Source organism: Bos mutus, chromosome 4, assembly GCF_027580195.1.
Source record: "Bos mutus isolate GX-2022 chromosome 4, NWIPB_WYAK_1.1, whole genome shotgun sequence".
Taxonomy (NCBI): Eukaryota; Metazoa; Chordata; class Mammalia; order Artiodactyla; family Bovidae; genus Bos; species Bos mutus.
In genome coordinates, this window is record NC_091620.1 from 46,216,862 (window position 1) to 46,231,107 (window position 14,246).

Here is a 14,246-nt window from a genome sequence, read left to right on the forward strand (position 1 = left end):
GAGTTCAATCCCTGGGTTGGGAAGATCCCTGGGGGAGGGTATGGCAACCCACTCCAGTATTCTTGCCTGGAGAATCCCCATGGACAGAGGAGCCTGGGGGGCTACAGTCCATGGGGCTGCAAAGAGTCAGACACGCCTGAAACAACAAAGCACAGCACAGATGTTCTTGACTAGATGCTTACATGACACAGGGTAATAACCAATTAATGGTATTTAGTCTGTTCTACTTGTCTTACAAAGACAAAAGGACATTGGGAGATTGTTTCTTCAGAAACATCCGGTTCCAGCGCATAAAGGTGCGTGCTGAGAAAGATAGCAGAAGTAATTTAGAATGTTCTAAAGTGAAAGGTTAGAAAGAAATTTTAAAACAAAATTCTATAATCTGATATTCCCTGTAGAAATCAAGTTCAGCTAATTGCATGCAAGGTACAGAGCTAATCCATGCTTTGGTTTCCTCTTCTATAAACTGTGGACAAAAAGAAGAGAAAATGTCCGGGATTTCCAGGTCCACCATCCAGCTGAGTTGCCAGTGTACTTTGGCCCTTTAATACCATTGACATTCTGATTTCCCAGGGCACCATGGAAACCAGAATAGAACACAGGGCACCTGAGAGCACCCAAGATACTGGCAGTTGCAACAGTGATGGAGCCAGTGGGGGGACCTCGAGGACAGGTAAAAGGGAGAGGCACTAGAAGAAAGAAAGAAATGTTAAGTTGACTTGCAGGGAAGAGAAAAAGATGGGTAAGAACACTAAGTCAAAAGTAACAGCATTTTATATCTCACCCCTACAACAACAACAAAAGAAAGAGCCATTTCTGAGGTCTATTAATAGGAGCTTAAAAAGAAGAACCCAAACTACTTACTTCAAAAGTTCACTCTAATTATCCAAGCAATACTATTAACTTTCACTGTACTGAGTAAAGGTTAAAGAAGCCAGTTACTAGTTAAAAGATCCCCAGATTTTTAAAAATTTATTGATCAGTTAAATGTATAAATTGAGGAATTATCGTAAAAGATATCCTTTAAAATTTTTGACCAAAAATAATCTATTTACCATTAGATAAATGAAAAGACATTTTAATGCAATGCCAAGGCTACTGTTAGTATCAGCAGATACATTCATCTTTGTGTGTGTGTATATATGGTTCAAGATGGGGAGAAAAACATTCTATAAATTAAAAAAATAATAATAATGTAAACATTGACACAGTGAACTTATTCTAGATTAAGCTCTATCTTCTTCCTACCACCCAGTTTGTTGGAGAGTTTCTTCCTAGGAAATGAGTGTTAGTTATCTCATTGTAAATTTTAAAACAAAATTCTATAATTTGATTCTTGTTTCAACAGTCTCTTTTATTTCAAAGACACTATTTATTGATAACACTTGGAAGCATTTGAACAACTAATTTTTTTTTTTTTTTTTTTTTGTCACAAGAAACAAAAATGAGTTTATCACCAAAGAAGTAGCCTGGTAATGTAACTATTTTAGTAAGCTAAAAACTGGAATCATCTGGCAGAATAAATAAGACTCATCATGTCCTTCGGAACCCATCCCCGAAAGACCAACAAAAAGAATTTGCCACTGGAATCTCTAATGCCACAAGTTCCACGTAGCAATTACTTGCAATTTCAGGAAGAAAAGCAAAGACTACAACTAAAGAAATTCCTTCTTCATAGGATGTTCCTAGTGGCCAGGATAACAGCAAACATAGAAAAAAAAGATATTGCTGACTACTACGAACAGTTGTTTCAGTCAATTTTGAAACGTCACCTGGGAGAAGCAGTGACAGGACTGTTGCTCATATATCCTACTTCCATTCTGCATATCCTGGAGTCCTCCAGTGGTACTTTTTACCAAATTCTCTTAGATTACCTGAGCCATAAAAAGGATGAAATGGAATTTTTTATCCAAGGAATGAAGATTATCGTCATGTCCCACAATATCCCAACAAGGCTCTTTATGCAGTGGCATGTTTCAGTAATAAAAGCGCCGGTCATGTATCTAGATGATGTGACACAGACACAGTCCCTACAAGAGGTCATGACGGAATTTCTCATCCAAACACACAAGCTAGCACTTCACCTTTTTAAGACTGTGAAAGTGAGCCCTAAAGGACCAGGAGACAGTTTGCACCAAGCTGCACCTGAATTACTCCTCCCAGAACAAATAATAAAGTACTTGTGCAACTCTGCAGAATTAATGGACCCGGAAGGTTTTATAAACATGTACAATAAACCCATACATGTCACCTTAGATTCTGAGGTGGTATGGCCCGCTCCTTCCCGTTTCTAGGATGAAGAGAGATGATGTGGTCAATGTGGTCAAATCTCTTAAGGAATGCATGCTATTTAAATAAAAGGAAAATATGCCTAAGTTCTCTCCTTAAAAAAGAAACAACATGGAGACCTACACAAAGGTAATAGATTAATCTTTAAAAAATATGTTGAATTAAACTTGAAAATTTATCTGGTCTAATATTAAATTCAACACATTATTTTCAATGGTGAAGGGTTTTCTTAAGGTTATAAGTTTCTCAAAGGCTTATATCATATTGATGGAAAACTTAATTTTTTAATGAAAAATGGAGATGAAAGAGGACAAACACTAGATTCAGATTCTCATTCATTCTCTCAACCATCAATGAGAAGCTGTCACCACACAGTAATGTGTTCTAAGAGTATACTATTTCAGGGAAAAATACAACCCTTCAGTTGGCTGCAACCTAAAGTTGGAGGCAAATATGTGTAAAATGAAATATGGCATATGATATGATATGTGATTGTTATTACAGTAGCAGTATATAGGAAAGGCTGTAACAGAACAAGTGAGGGAGTAATTTCTATATATATGATCCCTGAACTCAGAACACAAAACCTAAACTTTCAAAATAGTTTCAAACTCTCATATTCTGGATGACATAATCAAGAATATCGAGGCAATTATAAAGCTAAAGAACACAATAGTTTTTTGAAATGACTAGAAAATACACCGTCAGAAAGCACTGAATTCTTTCATGCAAATCATTTACTGAGCACCATTCACAGGACAGACATTTATGACAGGGATATGTTAGGATGATTCCTCCCTTGGAAAGTCTTTGTAAGATAACAATTTGGTTATTTTTCCATTTAATTCCTAGATAGCAATTAATTTTTAAATTAAGTATTTCTTTCTGGCTGTGCTGGGTCTTCATTGCTACTCGGGCTTTTCTCTAGTTGTGCGGAATGGGGGCTACTCTCTAGTTATAATATGCAGGCTTCTCATTGAGGTGGCCTCCCTTTTTGCAGAGCACAGGCTCTAGGGCATGGGAGTTTCAGCAGTTGTGGTTCCTGGGCTGTAGAGTGTGGGCTCAGTAGTTGTGATGCACAGGCCTACTTGCCCTGTGCCATGTGGGATTTTCCAGGACCAGGGATCAAACAAACCCTTGTCTCCTACCTTGGCAGGCAGATTCTTTACCACTGAGCCACCGGGGAAGTCCGCATTTACTAAGTTCAAAACAACTTTTTTAAAGCATTGATTGTAACTTCATTGCAGCTGGGGAAGGGTCAACATACTTGTTTAATATAGCTTGAATGAACAGCACAGAAATTTTGTGTAATTATGGGACAGTCAGAAAGTTAATAAATATGTATTGGCAACTGGAACCAAAACCCCAAGTCAAACTACAAATTAGACAACAAAGGGTTAAGGGGTTTTGAAAGGTTCAAGTTTGTTTCTAGTTGCTAAGTTGTTTCCAACTCTTCTGCAACCCCATGTACTGTAGCCCACCAAGCTCCTTTGTCAATGGGATTTTCCAGGCAAGAATATTGGAGTGGGTTGCCATTTCCTTCTCCGTGGATAGCAATTAATTATATGCAATTCCTATACAACTTACTTCAAGTTGGTCTCCCCCTTCCTTTACTAAGGTTAATGCTTTTTTGCACTATTTAAAATTTTCTACTTTAAGCAATTAAACAACATAAATGTCTTACTACTTCAGTGATTTATTTATCCCCAGATTGCTTCAATATCCTGTGAAACAGACTTTGGACTGAATAGAGGAAATACTGTTATATCATTTTAGTTTCTTTTTTCACTGTTTATTTCAGTCACTTTTTTGGAAAAAAGCCATTTCAGTACTCACCTCAGATTTGTCATTATGCAGAAAATATCATAATTTGTTCCATATCAGAATCAAATTTCAGGAAAGACAATTCCTATTTTTTAATTTAGTAAAATAGATTTAGAAAAAGAATGGCATTTTTCACTTTAAGCTGAACTTGAAGTTCCTTTCATTTAAATTTAAGAATAAAAACTATATTTTAGAGAAAGAAAACTCTTCAAATTAAGAAAGAATACATAATTTATAAATGTTTTATCAATTTGGTAAATATTAAACACCTAATATACATCAATGTGATTTTTACTCTTTGAACTATGAGAAGTCACCTATTAGATACTGTTTACTTGACAAAATGAGTTTAGAGTAAAAGCTTCCCAGGCCTCCCCCCACCCCCCCCCAAAAAAAAAAAAAACAAAACAGAAGAAAGAAATAGAAGTGAAGAAAGGAAGAGAGGTAGGGAGGAAAAAAGAAAGCGAGTACGCTTCAGTCTTAGTCTTTGAATGTATGTGAGGAAGAGGTTTTGAAGGGCAGGTGAGTATATTTAAGAGAACAGATACAAGCAAAAGCAGGAAAGAGAAAATGACCCATAAATGTTCATTGGAGCAGATGAATCCATTTAACGGGTAAATTTTGGGAACAATATTTTCTAAAGTGAATAGAAGTAGTTTACAAGTAAAACTACATATCTGAGTATAAAAAGTACGGCACATTGTATTTTCAAAAAAAAAAAGACCACTGCAATATATCTCACCCGATACGCTCTTACAATATGACCTTAAACACTTCTCATCTCATGGTGGGTTCTGAATCCCTTCTCCTTGAAATCAGGTAGACCTTTGTGACTGCCTAGACCAACACTACAACAGAAGTGATCCAATGTGACCTCCAAGGTCTTAAAAATGCCTTGCACTTTGCCTTGATCACTTGAATGGATCACCTAAAATATGCTGTGAGCAATCCAAGCAGGTTTCTAGATAACATCCCCAGCTGAGGCTCCAGCCAACAGCCAGTATCACCACTAGACATGTGACTGAGTGAACCTTCAGGTAATTCCAGACTCTAGGCTCCCAGCCAACCCTGGATTTCAAGCCAGAGCAGCTGACACCGTGTGGGGGAGCAGAGTAGAGATGGACTGTTCCCACTGGGCCCTGTCTAAACTGATCTGTGAACAACAGAAATTCTTGTGTTGACTCCAGCTACCAAGTTTTGAGTGGATGTTTATAATAGCAGTATGGAACACCAATATATAACAGGAATAATTTTATATGTATATTTTATTTATATATATGTGTATATAAATGCATTTTTATATATTTGTTTATTTAGATATGTACATATTTATTTATTCATTCATGTATGCAACTAATATTTTGTAAATATTTACTAGGGGACCAAGCACTGTGCTAGTTACTGGGTATAGAAGCAGAAGTAAGATGTGTGTAATTGTAAGGAAATTATAACCCTCATTGGGGTGAGAATTACTTCATGAGACTTCCTAGCATAGACCTTTTATTGATCTATAATACTTTCTGGTGTGAAACATACTGACAGAAACTTAATTCATCTAGTCAAAGAAAAACATAAAAAACCTGAGTCATTTTTGAAAGAAGTTATAGAAAATTTCTAAATGAAAACACTGATTTACTTAGTAGACTATTATGTCATATTTTTTTTTTTGGCCAATTTTGTCATTTTTATTATATGGATTTACTAAAATCAACAATTCTCTGAACTATTAAGGAGTTAAGTTATTAACTCATAACTATTATTATGTCATATTTAAAGGATTTTTGAAGTATCAATTGTGAAAACTGGAATATAAGCACAAAGTGAGCATAAATAAAACTACTTATTTGTTAAGTGAACATTTTAGAATGAGTTTATTCATATGAAAGTAGTTACCTTTAGGAGAGTTTAAACTCATTTCAGTAACAGCATTATTACTAAAAACATTGTGTGACTCTTTTATGACAGATAAATTAAGGAGGTTTATAAATCAAAGGGAGTTAAAATATCTTAGTGATATCTAGTTTTTTGGACCCCAAATAATATATGTTCCAATTTGACCTGCTTCCTTAATAGTTCAGTTGGTAAAGAATCTGCCTACAATGCAGGAGAACCCAGTTTGATTCCTGGGTCAGGAAGGTCTGCTGGAGAAGGGATAGGCTACCCACTCCAGTATTCTTGGGCTTCCTTTGTGGCTCAGCTGGTAAAGAATCTGCCTGCAACATGGGAGAGCTGGGTTCAATCCCTGCATTGGGAAGATCCTGAAGGGAATGGCTACCTACTTCAGTATTCTGGCCTGGAGAACTCCATGGAGGATATAATCCATGGGATCACAAAGAGTCAGACATGACTGAGCCACTTTCACTTAAAATTCAACCTTCATTCATAGAAAGACTTATTTTTAAATATCGAACTCCCTCTCAAAGGAAAATCTGCTGACACTGAACATATTAAAAGGGCATGACACTGCCTTCAAGGGGAAGCACAAATAGGTTTTCCAATAACAGCTGCATTATTGAAAGCCCTATAGAGCTCACCAATATCATATCTTCAAAGGGGACAATACTCATTTAGCTGTGTCTGTTTCGGTATAATGATAAAACACAGAAATACTATACTCATATCTTAACAAATGTAATTTAATTTGATCAAGTCCAAAAATGTAGCTCATTAAAAATTAGAAAGTCTCATAAGATAATTTTCACCCCTAATGAGGATTAGTTTCTTTACAATTACACTTTACATAAAACCAGGGCACAGAAATTAAACTGAAAAGAAAATGAGCATTTAAATACTGAACATACAATGTTCACTGCCAATATAACAATGACCATGTAACATGTACTCATATATATTCAAGGAACATATGACATTTATATGGCCAGCACCATTCTAGTCCATTTGTTTTGATACCTATAACTTTACAACAGAGTGACAGGTTGACTTTCTTCTTGTTTCAGTATAACCAAGGACTTTCAGAAAGATTATAGTTTTCTTGAAGGACAACTGAAATAATGTTATTTGGAAGGAAAAACCCTCCCAGGATGAATTTTAAAATTCATACTGTCTTCATTTTAATTAAAGAAGCATCTGGATTCCTTCCTGGAGAATTATTGCTTAATACAAAGAGATTCTTACATTCAGTGACTTTATCATAACTTTAACACCACAACACATTTCAATTCAGTGAAACCTATCTCTAGCAGAGAACTCCCCAAACTTCCATGAGGAAGTGGAAATGGTATTAAGCTGAATACCCACTGAAAATAGCAAGTACTTTAAGGCTATTTTACAGTTGAGGTGACTTAATGTAGAATTAGAGTTCTCCCCCTTGTGGTCAATTATGTAAATTTCCAGATTACCTGCTGATAGGATTTATACAATAAACATAGCGCATAGTTTTCAAGAAAATATAAAGATAAAACCCCAAAGGTACCTGTCAAATGTCTGTTCTACCCATCCCCCTGACCCTTCACTGTTTTGCAGAAAAAGACATTAAACATTTGGCTCACAGTAAAAGCAATAGTTGGTAACACTAGTCCCCTATCTCCACTTCATCACTTTAAATAATTAACTGTTGCCAGGCACTTAGTCACGGTTAGTGTCTAGATTTGACTCTAAGTGCTAGTGGCGCTAGTGGTAAAGAACCTGGTACCAATGCAAGGGACTTAAGAGATGCGTGTTCGATCCCTGGGTCGGGAAGATCCCCTGGAGGAGAGCACAGCAACCCACTCCAGCATTCTTGCCTGGAGAAGCCCATGGACAGAAGAGTCTGGCAGGCTGAAGTCCAGAGGATCACAAAGGGTCAGACACCACTGAAGTGATTTAACCCAAACACAGCTCTCTTCACTACTATGCCACACCCCTTCTGTGCTCCAGCCCTCACATAATGCCTTTTCTAAATATCTGACTGACATCTCCATCGCCACATGTTCTGGATAGAATTCATCATTCCTTGTCTCTATTATTCCTTCAGTGTGCTCCCTGCATTCCCCATTACTGTAAAATGGACACTCTCCATACAGTTGCTAAGTCAGAACTTGAAAGTGAAAGCCGTTCAGTTGTGTCTGACTCTTTACAACCCCATGGACTGTATAGTCCGTGGAATTCTCCAGGCCAGAATACTGGAGTGGGTAGCCTTTCCCTTCTCCACGGGATCTTCCCAACCCAGGGATCTAACCCAGGTCTCCTGCATTGCAGGCAGATTCTTTACCAGCTGAGCCACAGGGAAATCCAAGAATACTGAAGTGTGTAGCCTCTCCCTTCACCAGTGGATCTTCAGGACCCAGGAAACAAAATGGGTCTCATCCATTGCAGGTGGATTCTTTACCAAATGAGCTATCAGAGAAGCCAAAAAAAAAAAAATCAGAACTTGAGTGTTGTCCTAACTTCCTCCCTTCCTTTTTATCTCACTGACAGGCAATCAATCCAAGCCCCACTCATTTTTTCCCACAGTGTTTCCTGTCTGGCCTTGTTTTTGTGACATCCTTAGGGATCTCCCTCACTCCAATCTTTTCCTCCTTTCTGTTTTTCTACTCCGTGTAGTATGTCTATCAAAGTTAAAGGCAGTATAGCAGAAGAGGTAGAGAACCCACCTACAGCATTGGACTGCTGTATTGAAAGTTGGATCTGAAAGTTTGTAGAGCCGTAATTTGCTTCTTTACCTTTTTGCACCTCAGTTTTCTCATATGCAAAGTGAGTGTGATAAATAGTACCTACATTATAAGATTGGTTATGGATACTGCATGAAATAATGGTGTAAAGATCCTGCTGCTGCTGCTAAGTCGCTTCAGTCGTGTCTGACTCTGCATGACCCCAGAGACGGCAGCCCACCAGGCTCCTCCATCCCTGGGATTCTCCAGGCAAGAACACTGGAGTGGGTTGCCATTTCCTTCTCCAATGCAGGAAAGTGAAAAGTGAAAGTGAAGTTGCTCAGTCGTGTCTGACTCTTAGCAACCCCATGGACTGCAGCCTACCAGGCTCCTCCATCCATGGGATTTTCCAGGCAAGAGTACTGGAGTAGGGTGCCATTGCCTTCTCCAATAAAGATCCTAGCATACAGTAAGTAATAATAAACATTATTCCTCTGATCAAAATTCTTCAATGGCTTCCATTTCATCAAGATAAAAAGCAAAATTCTAAAATGATCTCCAAAGCCTTGATTCTCTGATCTTTGCTTACTAAGTGACCCACCCTCATCTGTAACCACCATTATCTTTCTCACACTTTGTTCTCTAAAGATGTCCTAATATTTTCATGCTTTTTGTCTTTAACTTCCTTCCTCACTTCTCTTAGCAAAATTCTGCTTATTGATTAAATCTTATTTCTTCTGTGAAGCCTGGCAAGTTCAAGATACTCTTTTCTGTCTTCATCGTACATGATCCTCAACCACATTTTGGCAAGTCTTGTCTTATTGCTGCTGTTTAATTTTATATTCATTTCCCAACAACTTGTAAACAATAATCATGAGATTTTTTTGATATTTGTATCTTTAGCTCCTCATTTTTAAAAGGAGTCATTAAAATATCTGTAAGAATTTCTCCATAAGGTTAATTCTACTTTTATCAAAATGGTTATGAAATCTCAATATATTAAAATTTCCTATCTGACCCATCAGGGTTTGGCCATTGTTCATGAAGCTCTCTAAAATAGCAAGTCTAAACATGGTGACACCTTCTCTGAAATCTTCAGTTTTAAGCACACAATAATTTCTTCCACCCAAATTTGGAAGGATACTAGGAATATATTCTGGGAGTGATTCAGTCGAATTTTTGTTTTTATATAACACTACCCATTGAAAAAAAGAGCTCATTCCCAATTCACTTGATTAAAAATACTTTCTGAATAAGGTACTAGTAACGTATATGACCTTTATTCCATATTTAAGAGTGACTTATTTATGTTCTTTAAGTCCTTTTTTCAGTATCTATACTTATCTGTTGTTTGAGACATATGCTTGATAAGACTAAAATTTATATCCGTATTTGCTTGAAAGTGAAAGTGAAGTCACTCAGTTGTGTCCGACTCTTTGCAACTCCATGGACTGTAGCCTACCAGGCTTCTCCGTCCATGGGATTCTCCAGGCAAGAATACTGGAGTGCGTTGCCATTTCCTTCTCCAGGGGATCTTCCTGACGCCGGGATAGAACCAGGGTCTCCTGTATTGGAGGCAGACGCTTTAACCTCTGAGCCACCAGGGAAGCCTTTGCTTAGGTTATTATAAAAGTATAAATTTGATTCCATTTTAACTATGTAATTTGCATTTCTGATCTGTTTTTATAATATTCAGCTATTTTTAAGGATTTTTTTAAAAACAAGACATTAAATGTAAAGTGTTGATTTATGAAGGGAAAAATAAATGTCTGAGTACTGAATATATTTACATTTTTACCAAAATCCACACTAATGTAATGATCTCCTCTCAGGGATCTCTCTGACTCAAGTCTCACCCTCCTTCTCCCTCCCTTCCCAGTTTATATTCTACTTTGCATTTTGAAATAAAAAATAATAGACTACTCAACAAGATGGTGCATTTTACCATAGACAAAAACTACACACCTTGTAACATTTTAATTCTTTGATTCTTCACTTTCAGTCCTATAAAGTGACAGTTCTTAAGCACATACCTTATTCTCACCAAAATCAAAATTAAAAAAAAAAAAAAAAAACATTAAAGCAAGATGACTGATCTCTTCCATGTACTCTTTTTTTTTTTTTTTAAAGGCGAGAAGAAGCGCAGCCTCCGGCTCTCCGGTCAGGAGTCCCACACGCCTGCTCCCGGTGCCCCTCGCCTTTCTGACTCTCCCGCCCATGTACTCTTATTATGTGCTCTTGAACAAGTGATTTGTTCCTTCAGGGATCTCTGCTCATCTACACTGTAGAATCTACAGGCATCACAAAGAAAGCACATGAGCCCTTGAACTTATCCAAAAATATGGGCAAAAGGAAAGACTATGTTAACTTACAGTCAGTCAGAGGGTAGGATTAAGTATTTTTATTGAAACTGAAATCTAATGTCTAAATGGATGACTAATTCACCCTATCAGAGAGTATTTGTGGTGAAATACCAACATCTTCATTTTTAAAAAAACCTATCTTATTGCATCCATTTAAATGAAAAGATGAGTGGGAATTTGAAAAGTCAGGAATTGATATATGAGATTATGACATCTAAATATTAACTGTGGTAGCACTGTGGAGTCAGAAGATACAGTGAAGAGTGGGACATTTTTATTTAAGGTTGAAGAGAAGTCACTGAAGATTTTAAGCAGAGCATAATCAGATTGGTTTGGCTGCTGAGTGGAGAGTGAGCTGGCAGGGGACATGGTGGTGCAGATAGACTCCTTAGCAGGTTGTAACAAATTTTCTGGCAGGAGAAGATAATAGCCTGGACTAGATTAACGACAGTGAAAATGGATCCAGGAGACCGATTTGAGAGCTAATCAAGAGGTAAATGAACATAGGTTATGAGGGAGAGAAAAGTGTCAAATACATTAGTTTTTATAGTTTTTTCAACAGGATAGTACTATTCCTGAGTTACGAAATATACAAGGAGTATAGAGTTTGTAGGAAAATATTGTCCTTTTAATTAGTGACATATAACCACATCAGACTGGAACAATCTTTGTTTGATATTTCCATTATTAATATCTTTGGATGAACTTTAGAGCATATGCATTATATTAAATCTGACACATGCATTATTTTAAATCTGATACTTTGTTGAAATAGATAAATAGTAAGATATGTTTTCTGATATAAGTAAGTAACTTCTAGAAAAGAAAAGTGAATGAAAGCAGTGTAGTAAATTAAAAAAAAAAAAAAAAAGCTGAAGAAGAAATTATCCCCCAAATTACCCTGCATTCTAATATTCACCACCACAGCTTCCCTTAATCTTATATTTAGTGGATCCAAAAATAAACAGCCCTTAATGAGCTTAATGCCTTCCCTTATTCAAATAAATGTCATTGCAAACATTAATTCAATAATTATTGATTGCCTTCTATAGATGTAGTCATGTGTTAGGAGCCATGTAAGCCACAAACATAAAAGGTTCCATAGAGTCCTCTCCAGATTCATTGGTACACCATTTACTCCATTTGCAATAAACATTTAAGTGAAAACGTATCCTTTGGCATTATCGTAAAATGACTTGCCTCTTGCTTTTCTCATACAATGAGTTTTATTCTCTCTCTGCATTTGTCATTCAGCAAGCATGAACTGAAAAACTGTGTCAGACCGTTTGTCAGTCATAGGGGCTCAGGGGTGCAATGTAATCACAAGCAAATACATATCATTTCTACCTTAGAGTGTACACAGTCTCTGCCTCCCACTACCCCAAACACATAAAAGAAAATGAAACAATTATGATAATTGTTATCATAGTGGGTATACAAATTGCAGTTGTTTCCTTTCCTAACTTTACCTAGTTTAAAGGATCAGGGGATGCTTCTGAGGGGGAAAAAAAAATAGAAGGATTTCTGAAAGTTAAATAGAAGTGAGCCAAATTAAAGGCAAGGAGTAGGAGGGGAGTGTTCCTGGCAGAGGATATACATTCATATTTATGGGCAAGAAGAGTCATAGTGTGCTAGAAGAATGGAAAGAATTTCAGTAAGTGAAGACGTGAAATATGAAGGGAAATCACAAGAGATGAGACTAGATAGTAGTTAGTCACGCATGCATGTGCGCGTGCTAAGTCGCTTCAGTCGTGTCTGACCCTGCGACCATATGGACCACGGTGCACGCTTCTCTATCCATGGGATTCTTCAGGCAAGAACACTGGAGTGGGTTGCCATGCCCTTCTCCAGGGGATCTTTCCAACCCAGGAATCAAACCCGTGTCTCCTATGTCTTCTGCATTGACAGGTGGGTTTTTAAGCTCCACCTGGGAAGCCTTTAGTATTTGGGCAATGGAGCAAATTATACAGACACTTAAAGTTACATACAGAGAAGGCAATGGCACCCCACTCCAGTACTCTTGCCTGGAAAATCCCATGGATGGAGGAGCCTGGTAGGCTGCAGTCCATGAGGTCACTAAGAGTCAGACACGACTGAATGACTTCACTTTCGCTTTTCACTTTTATGCATTAGAGAAAGAAATAACAACCCACTCCATTGTTCTTACCTGGAGAATTTCAGGGACAGAGGAGCCTGGTAGGAGGCCATCTATGGGGTCGCACAGAGTTGGACACAACTGAAGCGACTTAGCAGCAGCAGGAGCAAAGTTACATAATCACCATGATTTCTTCTCAAGTGAAACAGGATACAGACACGGTTTAATCATAAAAGTGCACTGATTAGAAATGCATTAGAGAAGGACCACTTGGAATTGAGAGAAGAGCCTGGAAGTGAACTAGAGAACTAGCCAGGATAGATATACTAATTAGGAGACCATTACAGTATTTAAGGAAAGAAATGATAGGAAATCTAAGATAATGATGGGAAATGCAAAGATAATGGCAACAAGAATAGGAAGAGGAAGCAAAAATCAAGAGATCATATCTTGATATTTGACTGAAAGAAGAAAGCGTGAAAAGCATCAAAGACAAAAAGCAATTGACAGGTGGTGGTGCCACGCTCTGAGACAATAATACTGGAAGAGAAGCAAGCTGTAGTCGCACAGAGTGTAAGATGAAGTTTTCCATTTGGAATATGTTGAATTTGAGGTGTATGAGAAACATCAATATTAAACTCTCAATAAGAGAAATAGATACATTGTCCTGAAGCTCAGGAGATGGGTCATGCTTGGAGACAGAGATTTGAAAATCACAAAGACAATGACTGATGCTTCAAGAGTAATACTATCATCTGGTACAAGTATACAGAGTGCAAGGGAAGAGAGCCTACTTCAAAATCCCAAGGAAGGCAAAGGACGGAAGAATATGGACTCACAAAGAAGCCTAAGAGGTCATTGTTTAAATTGCCCAGAAGCAGACAAAAGAAGAGCAGAAGAGGGCAGTAGTGTCATGGATGCCAAAGGAAAATAACATTTCCTAAAGAAGAGAGTACTTATCAGCATCAACTACTGTCCCAAAGTCAAGTGAGAAACGGACTAAAAAAGTAGATTTTATGACAAGGAGGTCATTGGTGACTTGGAAAGAGTGACTTACATAGTTTAGGAGGCAAAAGAAGGATGCCC

At 37.4% G+C, this 14,246-nt stretch overlaps 2 protein-coding genes across 2 annotated transcripts in view; one reads left to right on the plus strand and one right to left on the minus strand.

The window, feature by feature from the left end:
* The window catches only part of ZNF804B (zinc finger protein 804B), a 563,350-nt gene that overhangs the window by 520,356 nt on the left and 28,748 nt on the right, over positions 1-14,246 (minus strand). The window lies entirely within an intron of this gene.
* Positions 1,536-2,294, plus strand: TEX47 (testis expressed 47). The gene has a single exon (XM_005906583.2). It carries the CDS (start codon positions 1,536-1,538, stop codon positions 2,292-2,294), a length of 759 nt encoding a protein of 252 aa, XP_005906645.1.